At 35.8% G+C, this 23,583-nt stretch overlaps 1 protein-coding gene across 5 annotated transcripts in view; it reads left to right on the top strand.

Annotated features, from left to right (window-relative positions):
- Positions 1–23,583, top strand: part of LOC138307704 (FERM, ARHGEF and pleckstrin domain-containing protein 2-like) — a 129,654-nt gene that overhangs the window by 7,529 nt on the left and 98,542 nt on the right. For 4 of the 5 annotated variants that reach the window (XM_069248542.1, XM_069248546.1, XM_069248547.1 and 1 more), the window contains exon 2: positions 19,925–20,107. In XM_069248542.1, coding sequence (XP_069104643.1) covers positions 20,006–20,107 — 102 coding nt within the window. In that variant the 5' untranslated portion in view covers positions 19,925–20,005. Of the gene's footprint in view, positions 1–158; positions 183–19,924; positions 20,108–23,583 lie in introns of those variants that run through there. The other variant, XM_069248543.1, reaches the window with a different exon arrangement.

A 23,583-nucleotide genomic window follows, 5' to 3' on the forward strand; every position in this document is an offset into this window, starting at 1 on the left:
CCAATATCACGTAATACATCTGATATAAATCATGACACACCTGTATCTGTTCAAATACTAACGATGACTTTTAAAACAGGATTTGGTCAGTGATTCACACCGGTAGACCGCCGATTTAAATTTCCATTGTTAATGATTTCTTTTTTGTGTCAGGTAGTTTTGTTACTTGCTACCCAATTCACGTAAGTGATATTGTTATGTAGACTGATATGCGTTTTATTGCATTTATATATGTTGTAATGGAATCAGAAATATAACTGACTGATCATTGATTACAAATCAATTGTCATGAAATCACTAATCAGATTATCGGTTTTAAGGGCCTGAAGTAAAAAAAATCATGGCCAAGGAGTGTTTGGATCAGGCTATGCCGATGTAGAAAAAAATTAAGTTCTATTTTGTATAATATATTTTCTCTCTAAACTTAACTGAATGCACACCTGCGCATAATTCAGGGTTCTCACTAAATTTTTTAATAGATGGTTGAAAATTAATAATAGGTGGTTGGGAGCCACAAGTCCCTGTGATGGTCATTATTTATTTTTGACAAAAACAGCCGGTTGTAAACAGGGAAATAGACAGCTGTTTTTGCCGGCAACCGGCTTTTAACGAGAACCTGGCATTATACACGAGTGTGCACTATATATGCAAAAATACTAGTATCATACACAATTTTATAGTCATATATGTTTTTTAAGCTTATATATTCTATCCTGTTTCATAACCATATAGCTCCAACCCGGACTATTCCTTCAAGACGGCCTTTTCACATCTCTGATTGCCCTATCAGTCCGGTAACCTTTTTAGACCCCCAACCCGATTATATTGACACTGGTAACGCCAGTTTTCATGTTAGCTAACCAATGTTCAACACCCTGTGCCCAGCTGGTGTCTGGCCGCTCAATACTACAGTGCATAATTCATTGCACTGCATCCATAAGCTTGTGGCTCATGCAGATATGATAATTGATATTACTCGAGTAAATCATTGATGAATGTTAATTGGTAGTGTTTTGTTGGTGTAAGGATGAGTTTATTAGTTTTACTCTCCCCCTTCGCCCACAACCATCGTAGAGAGGGGGGCTACTGGATTCAGTTTGTCTGGTTGTCTATCTTTCTGTCGCTCCGCCTGTTTAGAGGCAAGAATTAACAGACTAGCTACTCCTCCTGATCTATTGGAGGAATTACAACAAAACTTTGGCGGCAAGAATCCTTATACAGTGTAGATGGGCATAATCTATATTAGAATAAGATATACCTTCATCTTTTTCAGAGTTATGCCCCTTTGTTACTAAATGACTAAACTGCTATCCCTCCTAACAGGGATTTCAATGAAGATGTGATTTATATTCAATTATTGGAACTGTGAGATGGGGGTATATATTGACCACCTGAATGAAATTTCTAAATATAGTCAAACCTGTCAATAAAGACCACCCCAATGGACAGAGGAAAATGGTCTTTATAGCCAGTTGGTGGTCATTGTGAGGTGGGGAATGTTGACCACCTTGAGGAAATATCTAGATTGTCAACTCATTTAGGAGTAAGGAATGAAGAGTGCCTATAAGCACACAGCTTAATTACAGGTTTGATGTGTAGCCTAGCTAGTGTACGTTGTGGACATATGATGTCTCAGATAATTGATTAATTTATTTGACTCAGGCAATTAATTAACAACTCAAGTATTACTATACAAAGAAGATGGGAAATAATCAGAGAAAACGTAAAATTAGGCAAACTTTGTTAGTCCAGTATCTCAGATATCAATAATGCTGTGGAATCAATGTTTGTTGAGTAATTTGAATCTTTTAGGATAGTTGTACTCTTACAAGCTATATATTCTGTATTTGCATATTACAGAGTTATCTGCCCTTGCGAGTATTGATTGTGACGCCATGTGTTTGCGAGTGGAATGTCATACTTTTTCATAGAAAACAACTTCAGTTTTGTTTTCAAAATAATGATGTCGTAATCAATACCTACCCGCAAGGGAGGTAACTCTGTAAGATGCAAAGACGGATTACCATAGACGGGTGCAAAACTAAGCATGTGGATTGTATCTGTAATATTTCGGTTTTAAAAAGGGGACAAAAACTACAAATTGTGGTTTATGTTGTTAATAACCAAATGACTATCATACCACATTTTGTCTTGGTTCTAAGTAATATTTAAAGATGCTCCACCGCTGACGAATGGTATTTTTTCACTTTCAAAAACAGGACCAGACGATTCAGTATTTTTCTTCACTTACAAAAGTTACTTACTTTACACCATTACCACCATTGAAAAGTTTAAGCTTCTAATTTTACTTCAAGTTAAAACTATGAAAAATAATTAATTGCATCCCGAAAAAAAATCTGTGGCACTATATCCTATATGGAATGAAGTACTGATTGCGCATGCACCAAAGACGAAATAGATTATTCTATATTTTTTTGTGTTAATAAGGCATAAATATACACGATTAAACACCAATCATTGCTCAAATGATGAATATCATTTATGCTTTGTCGGCGATGGAGCATCTTTAATATCAAAGTTTATCTTTAGAACTTGTGTGAACATAGATCTCAAGAAATGTAAATGGAAGAATAATGGCCCGCTATATCAGTGGTATCCTCATCATCAACTGAGCTAAGAAAGTTAACAGATTCTTTAACGTCAAAACTTTGGTTAAAACCTTTAATCAGCAATTTATGTAGGAGTTTTTAAGGCGAGTCCAGAAGACATTTTAAAATTATGATGAGTCCAAGTACAAAGAAATATAGAGGATTCTCAAAATTTTGGGGAGTCCCACAGGAAAATCCTGAGTCCAGGACTCGTCTAGGCGAGTTCCATAAATCAGTTATCTTGAGGTTTGCATTTACCCCTCGATCCTGATTCATTCTCAACATGGGTTTTGGGCCAGCTAGATCGAATTTGGGAGTTGACCTCTGCCAGTTTGGAATATATATGTAGTAGACTACCATGTATATATCCGAGTAGCCAGTTACAGTAGGCAGTCTGGATGGTTAGCTGTAGTTAGCAAAGAAAAATGACACAATCATTGGGTTTTATGGCCATACTTGGTCATTTGGTGTGGGTTTTTCTGACACCGATGTTGCATGCCTGGTCCACTCAGGGAAGAGAGATGTGAATGTATTCACTGTAAACCAGACGCTATTGGGGGATAATGATGGCAATGATGTTTTAGATTCCCTTTGATCACTGTAACAACTGACTGTACATGTTCTGATAGAGGCCAAACAAGATTGGCGCATGTCTTGAATTTGGCTGAAGTCTTTACTCAAGGACTGCATCTGGTTTGAGCATTAATGCCTACTGTGTTTACTGAACATATAGAAATCAGACAGGATTTAGAGAATGTCTGCTCCCTCACTATATATATATATATATATATATGAAGGTTTGACAATTGGATTTTCGTTCTATGGCAGACAGGCCGAAACTCAGCATGTTGGAAATGTTCAGAGGTCTGAATGTCCTTGAGACAGACATACTGTGTCATTGGAACGACCTTTCTGTCAATAAGCTAACCCTTTATTTTAGACTACGGGTTCAATACATGTCTATGTGGAGGAAGGTCACATATATATATAGTAATATAACCCAATTCTGGCAGATTTTGTATTTATATAGACCTAGTCAGTCTACCATGATGTGACAATGAAAATTTGCCAAATTTCATGTTCACAAGGTTATTTATGAGTGAAAATTAATTACAAAAAATCAATTATGTAAGAATTTGATGTTCGTCTGTTTGTTTTCATCTGAAATATTTACATATAAAGCCATAAATGCACTCACAGTTCATTAATTTTAATCCAATTTGGTGAGTTTTACAGGAAAATGATATAATGCATATAATGGTCATTGTGTTATTCCTTATGCTGTAGCCAACCTTTAAGAGTTTCAATATTTTAGACTTCTGTTAAAGTTACATTATTTAGAACCAAGTCTGTGATTTATTTAATTTGACCCCCTTGACCATCGGAGTCACGCAGTCACGATGAATTGACTAACAAACATATGTCTATGTAGTATTGGGAAGTCATTGAAATGTAAATCAGCAACTTAGATTCAAAAATTGTTTCATGATGTATGAGACCTTCGATTCTGCATTAAAGTTTTTGTCTTTATTGAATGACTTCATAATATGTCAAGTAAAATATTATCATCACACTAGATATTTTATGCTCAAATATTTTTACTCTTATCATATTTTCTACATTTCTATACATAGTTATATTTTTATGAATGTGCAAATACTGGGTTTCCTGTCAATATCAATTTTATATCAAAATTTGTGAAAATGAGGATGCTTGCAGTATGCTTTAATAAAATTTCTCTAATGTACCGTAAATAGAATATAGCCAGATACTTCAAATTGGATCCTACATGTACAAGTATAAAAGCTGCGATTTAATATAATTTGTAATTTGTGATCTAGCTGTTTTGATGAAGGAGAAGATTTTAGCAAAATGAGCTTGGAATTATTAAGACACCATAAAGGAGCTGGAAATCTTTAAGTTTGACGATCTTTGTCCTGGAAATGTGATTGAATCAGTTATGGATTACGTAGTGTGTGTGATGGCAGATTATTATCTGTTTTTCTCATGTTCTCAGCAGAAGGATGGTAATACGATTAGATATTCTCGTTAGTTATAGATTTGATAAAACGTGTGTGGCTCTGTTGATAACGATGAATAAGAAGGCTGCCGATGAGAAAGGAAATATTTGTCATGTGCAGAAAAAGCAGCCACGCTGCCCTGCAGTTCGCAGTAGGAGAACGCAGTAGGACTGTTTTGCTACTGTTCTTATCTGACCGAGCCATATGATAGGCTTATCATCATAGAACCCCTATAGCTCAGTAGGTAACCCCGGCAACACACCCACTCCCCTCAGTACTTTACTGTAGACTAAGGTCACCAGAGGTCATGTAGGGTCATATGAGGTCAACATATCTCTATGGATCAAGAATGGAAGGTCAAAGGTTGTATTTATTTTTTGGTGGATTATTTGAGGTCAGATGCTGACATCAGATGTTAAGATGTTGAAATAGAAGATGAGCTCTTTATAGCACAGCTTTGGGTAACAGCAGTCATCTATACCTCTTTATAAATGATGGTTGTAATTTGTTACAAAGGTCATAGGTCATAGGTCAAAAGAGGTTTTCCATGGTTAACATGTTAGAGGAATATCCTACCTTCCAACTGTTTTGTGGCACAATCTGTCAAAATGTTACATTCAGCTTTAGGCATAGCAGATGCTGTGTATATATAGGTGTAGATGTGTTGTGTTGATTATATATATATTCAAAGGTTAAAGGTCATTTTGGTAGGTTTTGAAATGTTAAGAGGTTGGATAATCCGTCCATGCTCTTTGATGCTGGTATGACTGCAGGCAAAAGAGTGCGAGATTTAAGAAAAGGGTTAAAATAGTCAACAGTATTAATTCATCATTTTATGTATTTACGTCATTTTTTTAGGTCATCTGACCCGAAGGGTCAGGATGACCTATAGTCATCATGTTTCGTCCGTCGTCGTCCGCCGTCCGCCGTCCGCCGTGCGCCGTGCGCCGTGCGCCGTCCGCCGTGCGTTAACTTTTCACATTTTGAACTTCTTCTCAAGTTCTACCAGTGCAATTTGGCTGAAACTTGCATGAAATAATCCTGACATGGTCCCGACAAAGTGTTGTTATTTTTCGGGTCGATCCCAAATCAAAGATGGCCGCCACAGCCGCCATCTTGAAAACACATTTTGAACTTCTTCTCAAGTTCTACCGGTGCGATTTGACTGAAACTTGCATGAAATGATCCTGACATGGTCCCGACAAAGTGTTGTTATTTTTCGGGTCGATCCGAAATCCAAGATGGCCGCCACAGCCGCCATCTTGAAAACACATTTTGAACTTCTTCTCAAGTTCTACTGGTGCGATTTGGCTGAAACTTGCATGAAATGATCCTGACATGGTCCTGACAAAGTGTTGTTATTTTTCGGGTCGATCCGAAATCCAAGATGGCCGCCACAGTCGCCATCTTGAAAACACATTTTGAACTTCTTCTCAAGTTCTACCAGTGCGATTTGGCTGAAAATTGCATGAAATGATCCTGACATGGTCCTGACAAAGTGTTGTTATTTTTCGGGTCGATCCCAAATCCAAGATGGCCGCCATAGCCGCCATCTTGAAAACACATTTTGAACTTCTTCTCAAGTTCTACTGGTGCGATTTGGCTGAAACTTGCATGAAATGATCCTGGCATGGTCCCGACAAAGTGTTGTTATTTTTCGGGTCGATCCGAAATCCAAGATGGCCACCACAGCCGCCATCTTGAAAACACATTTTGAACTTCTTCTCAAGTTCTACTGGTGCAATTTGGCTGAAACTTGCATGAAATGATCCTGACATGGTCCCGACAAAGTGTTGTTTTTTTTCGGGTCGATCCCAAATCAAAGATGGCCGCCACAGCCGCCATCTTGAAAACACATTTTGAACTTCTTCTCAAGTTCTACCGGTGTGATTTGACTGAAACTTGCATGAAATGATCCTGACATGGTCCCGACAAAGTGTTGTTATTTTTCGGGTCGATCCGAAATCCAAGATGGCCGCCACAGCCGCCATCTTGAAAACACATTTTGAACTTCTTCTCAAGTTCTACTGGTGCGATTTGGCTGAAACTTGCATGAAATGATCCTGACATGGTCCTGACAAAGTGTTGTTATTTTTCGGGTCGATCCGAAATCCAAGATGGCCGCCACAGTCGCCATCTTGAAAACACATTTTGAACTTCTTCTCAAGTTCTACCGGTGCGATTTGGCTGAAAATTGCATGAAATGATCCTGACATGGTCCTGACAAAGTGTTGTTATTTTTCGGGTCGATCCCAAATCCAAGATGGCCGCCATAGCCGCCATCTTGAAAACACATTTTGAACTTCTTCTCAAGTTCTACTGGTGCGATTTGGCTGAAACTTGCATGAAATGATCCTGGCATGGTCCCGACAAAGTGTTGTTATTTTTCGGGTCGATCCGAAATCCAAGATGGCCACCACAGCCGCCATCTTGAAAACACATTTTGAACTTCTTCTCGAGTTCTACTGGTGCAATTTGACTGAAACTTGCATGAAATGATCCTGACATGGTCCTGACAAAATGTTGTTATTTTTCGGCTCGATCCCAAATCCAAGATGGCCGCCACAGCCGCCATCTTTAAAACACATTTTGAACTTCTTCTCAAGTTCTACCGGTGCGATTTGGCTGAAACTTGCATGAAATGATCCTGACATGGTCCCGACAAAGTGTTGTTATTTTTCGGGTCGATCCGAAATCCAAGATTGCCGCCACAGCCGCCATCTTGAAAACACATTTTGAACTTCTTCTCAAGTTCTACCGGTGCGGTTTGACTGAAACTTGCATGAAATGATCCTGACATGGTCCTGACAAAGTGTTGTTATTTTTTAGGTTGATACAAAACCCAAGATGGCAGCCACAGCCGCCATCTTGAAAACATATTTCGAACTTCTTCTCAAGTTCTACCGGTGCGATTTGGCTGAAACTTGCATGAAATGATCCTGACATGGGCCCGACAAAGTATTGTTACATCTCTGGTTGATCACAAATCGAAGATGGCTACCATGACACTATATCTAATTAATTTCCTATATGTTAAGGCCCTTGTGCCTCTTGTTTGAAATAAAATTTGTTGAAAGAAATTGAAAATGATCCTGACATGGTCCTGACAAAGTGACACCATATATAATTAATTTTACTATTGCCAAGGTAGTCAGATGACCGTTAAGGCCCTTTGGGCCTCTTGTTTAGCTCACCTGGCCCGAAGGGCCGGTGAGCTTATGTCATGGCGCGGCGTCCGTCGTCCGTCCAGGGCAGGAGGGGCAGGGCCCAATAGGGGTAATAGAGGTAAATCCTATAAATCGCTACTTGTCCTAGAGTTCTACATGGATTGTAACCAAATTTGGCCACAAACATCCTTAGGGGAAGAGGAACAGAACTTGTATAAATTTTGGCTCTGACCCCCCCGGGGCAGGAGGGGCGGGGCCCAATAGGGGAAATAGAGGTAAATCCTATAAATCGCTACTTGTCTTAGAGTTCTGCATGGATTGTAACCAAATTTGGCCACAAACATCCTTGGGGGAAGGGGAACAGAACTTGTATAAATTTTGGCTCTGACCCCCCGGGGGCAGGAGGGGCGGGGTCCAATAGGGGAAATAGAGGTTAATCCCATAAATCACTACTTGTCCTAGAGTTCTACATGGATTGTAACCAAATTTGTCCACAAACAGCCGTGGGGGAATGGGAACAGAACTTGTATAAATTTTGGCTCTGACCCCCCGGGGGCAGGAGGGGCAGGGCCCAATAGGGGAAATAGAGGTAAATCCTATAAATTGCTACTTGTCCTAGAGTTCTGCATGGATTGTAACCAAATTTGGCCACAAATATCCTGGGGGGGAAGGGGAACAGAACTTGTATAAATTTTGGCTCTGACCCCCCGGGGGCAGGAGGGGCAGGGCCCAATAGGGGTAATAGAGGTAAATCCTATAAATCGCTACTTGTCCTAGAGTTCTATATGGATTGTAACCAAATTTGGCCACAAACATCTTTTGGGGAAGGGGAACAGAACTTGTATAAATTTTGGCTCTGACCCCCCAGGGGCAGGAGGGGCGTGGCCCAATAGGGGTAATAGAGGTAAATCCTATAAATCGTTACTTGTCCTAGAGTTCTACATGGATTGTAACCAAATTTGGCCACAAACACCCTTGGGGGAAGGGAAACAGAACTGTATAGATTTTGGCTCTGACCCCCCGGGGGCAGGAGGGGCAGGGCCCAATAGGGGAAATAGAGGTAAATCCTATAAATTGCTACTTGTCCTAGAGTTCTGCATGGATTGTAACCAAATTTGGCCACAAATATCCTGGGGAGGAAGGGGAACAAAACTTGTATAAATTTTGGCTCTGACCCCCCGGGGGGCAGGAGGGGCGGGGCCCAATAGGGAAAATAAGAGGTAAATATTAAAATTCCTTCAGAAAAGAAACAGTGAACCTGTATTCAGAACATGACTTAACATTACAAACCAGGTGAGTGATACAGGCCCTCTGGGCCTCTTGTCTTTGTCTTGAAGTGAAAAACAAAATCAAATCAAAATGTAGTTCTAATCAATGTCTTGAAGATTCAGTTGCAAGATAAATGCCGACAGCTCCAAGAGTTGGTGGTTTTACAACGTTAAGTTTACATTTATGTGTACTTCCTCAAGGCTCCTCTGGCATTTAGAATTTGTTTTTTGATCTTGTATATATACCATGCTCATCTTTAAACTTCAGAACAAAATTCTCTGAACTAAATCAAATTCCTGTGCAAAGAAACGATGTATTAATCTTTGGTTTTTCACCATCGTGGCTGAGAAATATTGGATAAATTGTGTGTCTGTAGATTATAAAGTTCTGCGTTGTGTCAGAAGATTTTATGACCTCAGTGTGTAGAGTTAGTATATAATTCTGTTCACTTCTTGGGCCAATAATCGCTTTTACTTTGTTATGATAAAAGTTATCATACATTCAGTTCATACGTTCAGCAATGCAGTTAGCTAGTAATGAAAATTGTTGAAAATAAACATTGTTGAAAGAAAGGTATGGCGATCTAGTAATGAAAATTGTTGAAAATAAACATTGTTGAAAGAAAGGTATGGCGATCTAGTAATGAAAATTGTTGAAAATAAACATTGTTGAAAGAAAGGTATGGCGATATAGATCAGAGAGGTATCTGAGAGGCATTTCTCCACCAACAAACTTTTCATGTACATGCCTCCTTATTTTACCTTGGCTGTTGATCGGATGTTAAACTTGTTAAACCAAAGATTACAGTAAATCATCGGTGATGAGATCACCAGTGTTCACACTCTCTGATCAGAATAAAGAATACAATCACTGTCCTCCTTAAGTCAAACCCATTTGTTACTGACAGTATCTGGACCAGAAACAAAACACAGTAGCCGGGCATGTTAGCTGGGGCATAAGAACGTTTATTTTGTCAACATTTTCTATTTAGATGACCCACAGTAAATGTAGGTTGTGTTTTTATTTTACCTCTGTATCTCAATATAGATTAGTGTTGGAGAATTATAGAAGACATTATATGCTTTGTGAGATAAACTGGTGTAGCTTACTTCTTTACATTTGACATCAACATTGTATTTCATTCTGCTTACTAAAGCTTATGTTTGAGGGTTGGATTGTCTTCAGGTAAAGTGACACTCGACCTGAATTGTCTACAAAGTGCTGGATAGAGGATAACTAGTACTTTGACTCTGTATCTAGGTAAAGGTTGACCATATGACCACAGTCCACCACCAGTCATTACTGACCACTGTCCATATCTCAGATCATTACAGAATTTGACTATATGTCTGAGTAAAAGCATCATGTATAAAGTTAGTTTTGTTACCAGATTTATTGCTGATATGACTCTATCTATAACATAGGCATGTGTGACCACTGTCCACCTCAGGTCATTAATGACAACCACTATACTGACCACTGTCCACCTCAGGTCATCACTAACAACTGTCCACATCCAGGGATATATTTCTTTGTGTTATGGCTAGGATTCATAAAAAATTACCAAGGGATAGTGAAACAACCCATCAAGAATGCCAAGGGAGATAATTCATCATGGTTAATACTAAAGGGAAACAACCCTGCTTATATTCTAGCTTTATAAAGAAAATTGATGGAGTAGTATCCATCATCACTTACAATGCAGCCATGTGCAGCAGACTGTGCAGCTCTTCAGATTATAGACACTAGCTAGTGTGTATATATACATACTAAGTTCAAATGACAAAGATTGAATTTGATGTATGTGTCTGAAGTACATTTGATGTGAAATGTTTGTGGTTTGTAACTCTTGTCCTTTTTACAGCTATGTCTCATTGAAGCATGCTGCTAGAAAAAAAGAATAAATAATTCCTAGACTAGTAATAATACCGGTGATGATAGAGTTTAAAACATGATAAAAAAAAAACAACAACAAAAAACCCAGCTGGTTTGTCTCTAAATGACCGTATAATGTGTAAACTGGGTGTGAAATTAAAAAAAAAATAAGCTAAGATGAGCTGTATAGCTAGCTGCCACATGTGTGAAGATGGCTGTTCGGTCAGTAAATGGCCGTCTGACAGATGGTGGCTGTATCTTATCATAGACCATTACAGTTGAAGTACTAGTGAGATACTGGCCAGGGCTCATCATACATGATGGGGCCCACAAACGTCTGTAACGATCACTTCAAATAATAACTTATAATGTTCCATGGAGAATATATACATATATAGTGGTGCTCAGTCAACTTAATGCTGCTTCAGTATCGGAATTTTAACCCTACCAACGATATTCTGTATTTGTGTTTGACAGAGTTTAATTATCTCCCTTGCGGATAGGTTTATCCATTATATTGTGAAATAATTATTTTGTGAGAGATATTTGTGTTTTTTCTCTGAAAATTATTATTTTATGTTCACAATCAATACCTACCTGCAAGGGGAGATAACTCTAATATGAAAATACAGAATATAATTGTCTCAGTTGAATTTGTGAAATTCTGAAAAAAAATATTAGAGAAAAATTAGCATATCTAATTAGCATATTCTTCATATGCTAAGATTGTTATGATATATAATTGATAATCTGATTTTACTAATCATGAAACAGTACATTTATAGATCTAGGTGTCTTCAACAAAATCTGTCTGTAGCATCATTAAAATCTATTATAAAGGAAAATGAAGATATACAGAAATATATAAGTATTGGTAAAGGTGATAAATACATAGAAAAAATTAACCGTAATTGGAAAAAATGGATTAAACTTATAGAAACTTCACTAAATCCCTGACAGTATGAGATAAAATATACTTTATTACAAAATTATTTTAACACACTTCATTAAGTATTTATACAAAAGTTTACATAACTGCAACCTCCAGCTATAGAATCTATAATATAATCATTACTCTCTCTCTCTCTCTCTCTCTCTCTCTCCTCTCCCTCTCTCTCTCTATTCTCTCTTCTCTCTCTCTTATCTGTATCTATCTTGTATATATATTATTGAATGTATGTTTTTGAATCGAGTGTGTGGATGTGGTTAGTATATGAGATTGTGTTTTGTCAAATATAAAAAAGTCTTTTGAGACATGAGAATGAAATATATATGATGTATGATGATGATGAAGATGATGATTGATTATGATGATGTTGTTTATGTAGATGAAGATAATGTGACTAATTTTTGAGTATAACTAATATATGATGTTTTTTGATGATGATGATATGACAATTGAGATAAAATAAGATGTTGATGATGATGATTGATGATGATGAAGATAGGATGTTGATGATGATGATGATGATGATGATATGATATGATGATGATTGATGATGATGATTACAAGGATGACGATGATTACAAGGATGAGATGATGATGATGATGATGTAACATGTTGTTGATGATGATTATGACAATGATAAATGTTGATGATGATGATGATGATGAAGATGATGATTGATTATGATGATGTTGTTTATGTAGATGAAGATAATGTGACTAATTTTTGAGTATAACTACATATAGTTGATGATGATAATGTTCTTTTTGATGATTATGATCATGACAATGATGAGGATGAAGATAATGATGTTTGATGAATTATGATGATGACAATGATGATTAAGACGATGATGATGATATGATGATGATGATGATGATGATGATGATTAAGATGAGGGAAATGATGAGTTTAATGACTATGATGTTGACGGTGATGGTGATGATAATGATGATGATGATAAAGAAGATGACAATGATGATGTAATATCACATTATTATATGAACATGTCTTTTTGAAAAATAAAAAATTACAAAAAAAAAAAAATATTGTTATGATAAAATTTTTACTGGTTGAATTTAAAAGTTTAGATATAAAGAGAAAATTTGCAGAATCTTACTACAGGTATATCATCCATATATGAAGTCAAAGTGTTCCTGTGATAGTTTCATAATCGAAGAACCAGTTACAGAAAGAAAAAAATTAGATAATTTTGATATATAGCAAGAATTCTGCTACATTCTGCTTTTTATCTCTCTTTTTTTTTATACATTCGACCTTCATGAAAGGCTGAAGGTCATAAACTTACATTTTGGGCATTCAGACCTTGATCACCTTGTCTTATTACATATGATGACGCCTGAAATTGTCCTCATATTTTGTTAAAGTATTCATTTCTTTTGGCATTCATATCATATTTATACTTTAAATATCATAAAATAAACACTGCATACTTATTATACTAAATTCAATATTTAAATGAAAAACCAATTTCTATATTTCTTTATTCCTTTGTTTGAGTGCTTCATTCTCAGCATCTATCAGTGGCCTAGGCACTTTGATTTCTTCATATTAATCTTGATATATATCTCCATATCTCGGATGTTGTGTGATACGTTAATACACCACATCCTCAAGATCCCAGATTGTAGTTTTATCTATCCTTTTTTTAGTTTCCTTCTCAATATGCTAGTTATCTCCCTTGATATCTAATTATTTCCCCTTTTCTAGATTTTCTCCATTTATTTTATTTGGTTTGGTTTTATCAGTTTTAAAGTCCTATTAAAAGAAGAGTCATTTAATATAAGGGTGGGCCAGGTTTGTCTGTGGAAAAAAGCCAGAGTTCCCGGAGAAAAAAAAACCTGTCCAGGGGTTGGTAGGTATCTGGCAACTGCCTTTCATTGTTTAGGTGTATGTCATCAACAGAAATAGAAATTTGATGCATTTGAAAAATATCCTACGGACAGTTGAATCTTTTGTATTGAACAAGTATGTTATGATGCATGGTATCAGAAGATACTATAGGAGAAATGCTTAATATCTATATTTAATTGGTTCACAAGGCTTAATTTCTATATTTTTGATTGGTTCCCAAGGCTTAATATCTATATTTGATTGGTTCCCAAGGCTTAATATCTATATTTAATTGGTTCCCAAGGCTTAATATCTATATTTGATTGGTTCCCAAGGCTTAATATCTATATTTAATTGGTTCCCAAGGCTTAATATCTATATTTAATTGGTTCCCAAGGCTTAATATCTATATTTTTGATTGGTTCCCAAGGCTTAATATCTTTATTTGATTAGTTCCCAAGGCTTAATATCTATATTTAATTGGTTCCCAAGGCTTAATATCTATATTTAATTGGTTCCCAAGGCTTAATATCTATATTTTTGATTGGTTCCCAAGGCTTAATATCTTTATTTGATTAGTTCCCAAGGCTTAATATCTATATTTAATTGGTTCCCAAGGCTTAATATCTATATTTTTGATTGGTTCCCAAGGCTTAATATCTTTATTTGATTAGTTCCCAAGGCTTAATATCTATATTTAATTGGTTCCCAAGGCTTAATATCTATATTTAATTGGTTCCAAAGGCTTAATGTCTATATTTAATTGGTTCCCAAGGCTTAATATCTATATTTGATTGGTTCCAAAGGCTTAATATCTATATTTAATTGGTTCCCAAGGCTTAATATCTATATTTAATTGGTTCCCAAGGCTTAATGTCTATATTTAATTGGTTCCCAAGGCTTAATATCTATATTTGATTGGTTCCCAAGGCTTAATATCTATATTTAATTGGTTCCAAAGGCTTAATGTCTATATTTAATTGGTTCCCAAGGCTTAATATCTATATTTAATTGGTTCCAAAGGCTTAATATCTATATTTAATTGGTTCCAAAGGCTTAATATCTATATTTAATTGGTTCCAAAGGCTTAATATCTATATTTAATTGGTTCCAAAGGCTTAATGTCTATATTTAATTGGTTCCCAAGGCTTAATATCTATATTTAATTGGTTCCAAAGGCTTAATATCTATATTTGATTGGTTCCAAAGGCTTAATGTCTATATTTAATTGGTTCCCAAGGCTTAATGTCTATATTTAATTGGTTCCCAAGGCTTTATATCTATATTTGATTGGTTCCCAAGGCTTGATATCTATATTTAATTGGTTCCCAAGGCTTAATATCTATATTTAATTGGTTCCCAAGGCTTAATATCTATATTTAATTGGTTCCCAAGGCTTAATATCTATATTTAATTGGTTCCCAAGGCTTGATATCTATATCTGATTGGTTCCCAAGGCTTGATATCTATATTTGATTGGTTCCCACACTAATCTAGTTTGAGAGAACACTTGTTCTTTGGTAATACTACTACAGCTATGTGTGATAGACATCTTAAATTTGAATCTCATGGGAAACAGGAAAACTTTTTCGTAGTTTCATGTGAAGAATTAAATGCCAATAAGTTGTAAAAACAAAACAGTTGTTTGTAGACAATAGTTCTGTGGATGTGCACTTTCCTGGTATGGTAGTACATAGAAGCTGACAGGTGAAGTGGTAAGACACGTAGACAATATTCTTCCATCTTTGTGAAATTCAAATATTTTACTGTATAGATGCTAAGCCCTTCATCTTTTTTTCCTGTATTATTGTTCATCTTATTGCTTATATGCATGCATGTTTGAGGTCATAAAACCTTTCTGCGGATTTTAAAACAAGATGGATGATAAAAGTTAACTGAGCGTGTGCAGGTGTGACTACGATCTTGTGTGATTATCATTACCGTAACACACTTATTTTGGCGGTAGTTTTAATTTAGCGCTTTTCGTGCTATCTTTGAAGCGCTAATTCATGTACAGTGCTGAATTTTTTAAAAGGTTTTATCCATTATTGAACCACAGAATCTTCACTAATTTATATCCACGCTAGTAAATCATAAGTTAGTTTTTCGCATTTACGCTAAAATTTGACTCCACAAAAATTAAGTATATTTATAGTTTCACTACAGATTTGAATTTTACTTGATGACAGTGATGGTGTCTTTACACAGGTTTGAAATATTTTGTCATATTTAAAAAATTCTAAATCCATGATTCTGAGAATGTTAAAATGCTGAAAAATTTAGTTAAAACAAATATTTTGATTTTAAAATGTTTAGGTAAGATGTTGATTGCTGGTAAACTTAATTAATTAAGGAGAATAAAATAACCGAATAAAAATAAAGAATGAAATACCAGGTAAGGTAACTGTCTGTTATTTGATATGAGTTGGAAATGTTTCTGGTAGGCAGGACAAATGTCATTGTGATTAACTTCACTTTTGATAATATCTGCAGACTGTGTGTAATGTTGTAAATATCCTGGCCTATATCTCAAATCGTTTTGTGATTGTCAGCATCCATTTATAACAGAAATAACTGATGCGTTTCATTCCTTTGGGAGCTGTTGGTAATGTGTTTACAAGTACAGGAGGCTTCAGGTCCAGCTGACAGACATAAATTACAGAGTTATGGCCCTTGATAAGGAATTTTATAAATATGAGTCACAGCTTAGTAATCTGACTCATTCACTTTTTTTTTTTTAAAGGGAAATGTCAATTAGGAGACAATTGACTAATTCATAATTATTCATTATTTTTATTTCTGTCACATGTGGCTTCATGCAAGATAAACTAATGTAAAAAATGCCGCGGACCATTTACATCTTTCATAATTATTCATTGGGTACTCGGAGAGAAAATGAAATTTATGGACAAAAAATACTGTCATCTGTTAGGAGCAAATTGAATTGGGATGATGAGTAGAATGATTTCAAAACTAATCCTTATTCAAGGCATGTTGTTATTAGAGTGCTAGTGTATATTGATATCACTGATACCCATTAAACATTTACTGGAATGCCTTCAGAGATTACCACAATGTGTTGTTGCACAGGTGGGGCGGACTCTCAACTACCGCCTTCTGATGATCACATGTTGATTCTAAAGTGAACTCCTCAACTAAATAAAGGCACCTGTTTTAACCAAATTAGATATAATTGGAAGATTTCCACAAGGTTTCCAGTAACCATTCCTGGGACTTTTGCTAATTTACTAATGGATTTAAACAAAGTGTACAAGTCAGTTCTGCTATTGGGTCAAATTTCAAAGCATTGGAGGCAATTACTGAAGCGCTTACACTAAAACAGGCTTGTTGAAATAAAGTGGTTTTAATGTTAATGTTCTGATTAAAGGAAAAAAGTGGCTTTTTCTTTGCTGATTTAGGGGAAATTATGTTGTTGTTTTTGTTGTTGCTGATTTTTGGGAAGCTATTGACTTTTTATCCCTTGCTATCTCCGAAAGAGGGGATATTAATTTGGATTTGTCCGTCTGTCTGTCTGTCTGTTTGTCCGTATGTCTGTAACACTTGGTTTCCGTGCAGTGACTGTAACAAATGTTAACCGATTTGTCTTCAAATTTTGTGACATGGTTAAATGCCTTAATTAAGGGCTCACCCAATTTCGATTGTGACTGTCGATGAACCTTATTTAGCGGAGTTATGGCCCTTTGAATTACTAAAAACGTTATTTTCTGCCATTTCCGTGCAATAAGTGTAACAAATGTAAACCGATTTTTCTTCAAATTTGGTGACAAGGTTAAATGCCTTAAGTGCTCACCCAATTTCGATCGCGACTGTCGATGAACCTTATTTAGCGGAGTTATGGTCCTTTGAATTACTAAAAACATCATTTTCTGACATTTCCGTGCAATAAGTGTAACAAATGTAAACCAATTTTCTTCAAACTTAGTAACAAGGTTAAATGCCTTATAAGGACTCAGTCAAGTTCGATCGCGACTTTCAACGGACCTTATTTAGCGGAGTTATGACCCTTTGCTTAAATAAAATAAAATAATCAGTTTCTGCCACATCCGTACAATAACTTTAATAAATATTAATCTATTTTTTTCAAACTTGGTAACAAGGTTGAATGTCTTAAGTGCCTGGCCAGGTTCTTTCAGCGGATGTTATTGATCAGAGTTATGGCCCTTTAATTAACTACAAATGTCATTTTTGTGCAGTTTCTGTGTAATAACTAACAAGTGTTAAAACTGGAAATTCCACGAATTTGCTCGTTTGTTGGTGTTTTGGGGGAAAAATGTCTTCTTTGCTGATTTAGGGGAAAAACTTTTTTTCTTTTCATTGTTGAGTTATGGGAAAAAGCTTTTCCTGTTGCTTATTTATATTGGCTTTTTCATGGCTGATTTTGAAGAAAATATTGGCCCTTTCATTGACAATTTATGGAATAGTTCTTTATATAGTAAATATGTTGACTTAAAAAGAATGTAGGGCATTTTTTTTTGGGACGAAATTAATGGTGGAAGCTCCTAGAAAAGAACAAAGTGTTTTAAAGATGAACATTTAGGAAAAGTCTGAGAGTATTTTGGTGTGTACCTTGGAAGCTGAGGACTAGCTAGCAGTTCATATTGCTTAGTATCTCAACACTTGGTCATTAAGTATTGATGGCCCCTTCCCTTTATAGTTTCTCCCCAGTGTCTTTTTATGGTCGAGAAGCAAATTATTTTCCCAACTGTTCCCAGAGGTTGATCTGTAGTTACAAACCCAGACTTATAACAGGTACCTGAAGATCGTAGATGATAGTGAGAGAATAGTTGGAACAAAATACAGGTACCTAAAGATTGTAGGTGATAGAGAGCAAAAATTTGTTGCAAAATACAGGTACCTAAAGATTGTAGGTGATAGAGAGCAAAAATTTGTTGCAAAATACAGGTACCTAAAGATTGTAGGTGATAGCGAGAGAAAATTTGTTGCAAAATACAGGTACCTAAAGATCGTAGGTGATAGCGAGAGAAAATTTGTTGCAAAATACAGGTACCTAAAAATCGTAGGTGATAGAGAGCGAAAATTTGAAACAAAATACAGGTATCTAAAGATCGTAGGTGATAGCCCGAGAAAAGTTGTAGCAAAATACAGGTACCTAAAGATCGTAGGTGATAGCTAGTGAAAATTTGAAACAAAATACAGGTACCTAAAGATTGTAGGTGATAGTGAGAGGAAAGGTTCCTAAAGATCGTAGACGATTAGGAGAGGAAAGTTTCAACAAAAAAATACAGGTACCTTAAGGATAGTCAAAGAAATTTTGTAACAAAATACATGGAGAAGAGAAAAGTTTTAAACGTAATGCTGTATAGCTGTAACTAACTAATTGTGAGTGACAATGCCACTTAAATATATATTTAAGACCAAATTACTTTCACACCCCCCCCCCCCCCCCAAAAAAAAAAAAAAAAAAACTGCACAAATTCCAAGTACTTCCTCAGTGCTTTTATTTCAGAGCTTGAATTGTACAAAATAGAAATTCCCATCAAGCTTTCTTTCTTTTTCTGTAAAATAACGAGAGAAAAAAAAAAAGAATAAACGAAAATTTGTGTATGGACTGTGGACCTTCCATGGCATTATATCCTTCATAGCCAAATGACCGAACGTTGCCTTTTGAACATCATTGACTATAAAGTAGCTAATATTATAAGGCTGTCACATTAGATTTTATGCTGTATGAATCTACAGGGTTGTCAGGAGTTTCCCAGAATGTGCAGTATATTTCCCAATAACAACTGTCTGTTCTGGATCACGTTTCAAGAATTTACACGTATAATACATTTTCCTGATCTTTTCAGAGTATTTGCTTATGGATATATGTGATCTTTTTTTGTTGTTATAATCATGAAATTTCTGAGGTAACATTTGTATAGTTGTCATGCTAAAGCATTCGTCATAGTTCATGGTTTCATTAATTTGATAACCAGCACTATAAGATTATAAGCAAAACATGACAAAGTAATCGCGTTAAAAGTGTTTATTATCCAACATGACGATTATCAATCATGAATATGATAGCGTCATATTCTGTTTTTTTGCCAAAATAAAAGTCTGTTCTCAAACCATGCAAAACAATTGTTGATTCCCAAATCTGGGAAATACATCATAGAGCCATTAAATGTTCTTACCTATTGGTTAATCAATTTCAGGTGTGAAATGTGATAGAATGACATGGATATAGACAAGGCGCTCCCAGACCAGCCAGAAACCCAGCCTTAAAGAGGCCCACCATGGGGGACTCGCTGCCCCGCGGTGGGGCCCCCAGGAAGGGGAAGATTGTTAACCTTCGCATCCAGTTTCTGGATGACTCCGTCCATGCATTCCAGGTCCCTGTAAGTACTCAAGGTTTTACTATTTTAACCAACTATGTAGTATATATATACTGTATTATAGCTACCTTATTATATTTATGTGGGATGATATTTCTGTGATTTCGCAGAACAATTCTATGATTGTGAAAATTTAATCCATGATATATTGAGAAATGTTCCATTCATAATTATATACCCTAGTGAGATCAATAAATAGATAAAACCGCTTAAATTCAATTTTGTTTTTAGCTCAAATCACGAAAATTTTGACCCGCAAAAATGACCGGCTCTGCAGTATTTCACTAACTGCCAAGTGATTTAAAAAAACATGCTGGACTTGTGGGTGAAAATCAGTCAACCGTGTACTTTCAAAGTGAAATTGATCACTTGTATATTTCACAAGCTATCAAAGCTAGTGGAACTACTTCCAATCCATGTCTTGTTTTGTTCATAGAAAATGCTCAAAACATAGAAGAAATCTCATGTGTTTCATCTGATCCCTTTCCTAAGGAAACATCAGCATTATTGTGAGGCGTAATTTCGTCAAGAAAAGAAATGTGATAATGTTGGATGATTATTTTCGTTTCAGAAAATTTATATTATATCACAAGCTGTTATAATCTACTTTACTGTTGTCTTTTGTAAGGTTAACATAAAGGTCAACTGGTTGTCATGGCAACATATTGATTTGTAATGCAATGTATTGGGGAAAAAATCTGATCTTACTGTTTCAATATCAAACATAGCAGGAATGGAGACTGTGCTTTATGAGATTCAGTAGTGTATTGCTGATATCAAGGAGAAGAAATGTTAATCTGGATTGTCGTTGTGAAATAGGGAAATCTTATCAATATATTGGTGGAGGGGGGGGTAGGTGATGTTGTAATCTAGTAAGTTTATCATCCCTAGACGTGGGAGAGGGTCAATGTACTCACAATGTCTCACCCAAACGAGGAGACAATTTATCACCCTGGTATGGACTACAGGCAGCCAAAATTGTACAAGTAGGACCAACAATAATGCCTCGCTTAAATGAAACTTTTTATATTCCAGACTTGGCCAAAGGTACTAAGAATTGTACTAGTAGGACCTACAATAACGTATCGCCCAAATGAGACATTTAGATATTCCTGACTTGGCCAAAGGTACCAAGAAAAGTACCAGAAAGTTCCTAACAAAGCCTTGTTTAGTGCAATGACAGAATGTCAGATACCTTAACCACTTACCCAACGTATCGTAAATGTTCATAAGTTGTGCCTTAGCTATCAAAGTCTTAATGCTTTTGATAACAACTGTGGATTTTTAGCCCACCATCATCAGAAAATGGTCGCCAGGCTGCCATCTTGGATTTTGATGGTTAAAGATTGTTATCGCTATTTCTCAGAAAGTATTGAATGAATCTGTCTCAAATTTCATATATAGGTTCCCCTAGGGCCCTAGTTGTGCATATTTCGATTTGGGACCGATTGATCAACAAGATGGCCACCAAGGAGCCATCTTGGATTTTGATAGTTGAAGTTTGTTACTGCTATTCAGGGCTGCGGAAAAATTTTGAAATGTACTCGTCCGTCGGACAAGTGCTTCATCACAATCTACTCGTCCGAATGACATTTTTACTTGTCCGCAATATTTGTCAGATAAATAAGTAGATGTGACTGTATATATTAGCCTACAGCGGTTTTAGATATATCCATTTGATTGTTAGAACTGTATTGATGCCGATTTGGGATAACATGACTAACAGACAGTTTTACAAGAAGACCGACAAAACATTTAATTCCCAAACAATTTTGTATGCAAGTGTTATAAAAAAGATATCTTTTTAAAGGGTCGATATTTTAACTTACTTTCCAATGTAGTAGGTATATATTATTTTTAACTCCATTAGCTTACTGGTAAGATTTTTTTGAGGCGAATGTCGCTAAAAACTGAAGCAAATTTCGCTGTGACATCTTGTTTTTCGATACACCTCTAGACTCTTGATTACGATATCAATAGACCTCGGATTTATTCATGTTACAATGCTGTACATGCGCATGCGCATTGAAAACGAAAGTCGGGAATTCCTAGAATGATGCAGAAAACGAAAGCTTATTATTGCTTCGTCGTATTTTTAAGAAACCGTTACGAATATCAGACCCTATATAAATTTACCGAGAAACGATATAATTAATAAGGTGTAGGTCATATAGTCATTGTCAGAATTTTTCACTCGTCCGACGGACAAGCGTGATGTCAACATTCACTCGTCCGATGGCCAAATCCACTCGTCTAGACGAGCGGACGAGTACTTTTCCCCAGCCCTGCTATTTCTCAGAAAGTAATGAAGCAATCTGTCTCAAATTTTATATTTAATATGTTCGCAAAAGTTTGAAAAGCAGAGAAAAGATCCCTCTTTCCATTGTCAGACATAGATCATTCTTTGGTGGGCGCCAAGATCCCTCTGGGATCTCTTGTAATTTCATATCTTTAAACTATCTTGTTACCAAGTGATGTGTGGTTGAAATATCAAAAATAATGTTATGATATGCCACCTGACATTATTTCCATATTCGATACGCTGTAATCTGTCGTAGCGTACATTTTATCCATGCTCTGTAATCCATCGTAGCGTACATTGTCTCTGCTGTATCAACTGTAATCCATGGAACAAAATACAAATCAGCACTTCTACCGAATTACTATGGAATCCAAAGGAATGATGACATTTGCTAGGCTATTTGTAAATATGCAGAGAGGCTTTCACATCCTCTGTTATACTATTCCGTGGACATTTTATAGTGATTCCTGGTCGTGCTGATTCAAGCCATTAGACTGGAGACGATTATGTGTACGACAGACTCTGATGGAGGCTTCCGATTTGAGAAATAGGCCAATCTCACATGGATGGACAAATTGTCGTCAGATTGCAAATCCTTTTTGCTTCATTTTAATTTTAGTTTTCCATTAGAACATATAATTCACGTCATCAGGCCAGGGCAGGTATTTTATTGAAACAATATATAGATATATATACTAGAACAGTTGATTGAGAAAAAAAAATGTCGAATTACATGAAAATGTTTTGGTATTTATTTGTTTAGAGTTCATCAACTGTGTCTGGCTGCAGGAATCTGGTTAGAAAAAATTGATACTGAAGCATTTCTTTAATCCTGTTTAGTCTGCGTTGTAAAGAGACATATTCTGTAGTGTGGGAGACTATTGTGAGAATGAAGTTTTCATAATTTTGCGGCACATTGCTATGTTTGTGAAAAAATGATACCCAAATTTAAAGAAATCATTGAAAACTATATATTTTCATAGCCAAGATATGAAAATTCAAATCTGCCAAATGAAATTTTGCGTATTTATTAAAAATTGCAAAATTTTTGATACAGGTAAATAACCGCCCAGATTAGGTTGTAGCTTATACTATTGCATATATGGTAGATTAGGTCATCTGGGTTCTATATTAGACTCATATAAAAATCATATATTTATACAAATTTATTTTGCAG

Source organism: Argopecten irradians, chromosome 14, assembly GCF_041381155.1.
Source record: "Argopecten irradians isolate NY chromosome 14, Ai_NY, whole genome shotgun sequence".
Taxonomy (NCBI): Eukaryota; Metazoa; Mollusca; class Bivalvia; order Pectinida; family Pectinidae; genus Argopecten; species Argopecten irradians.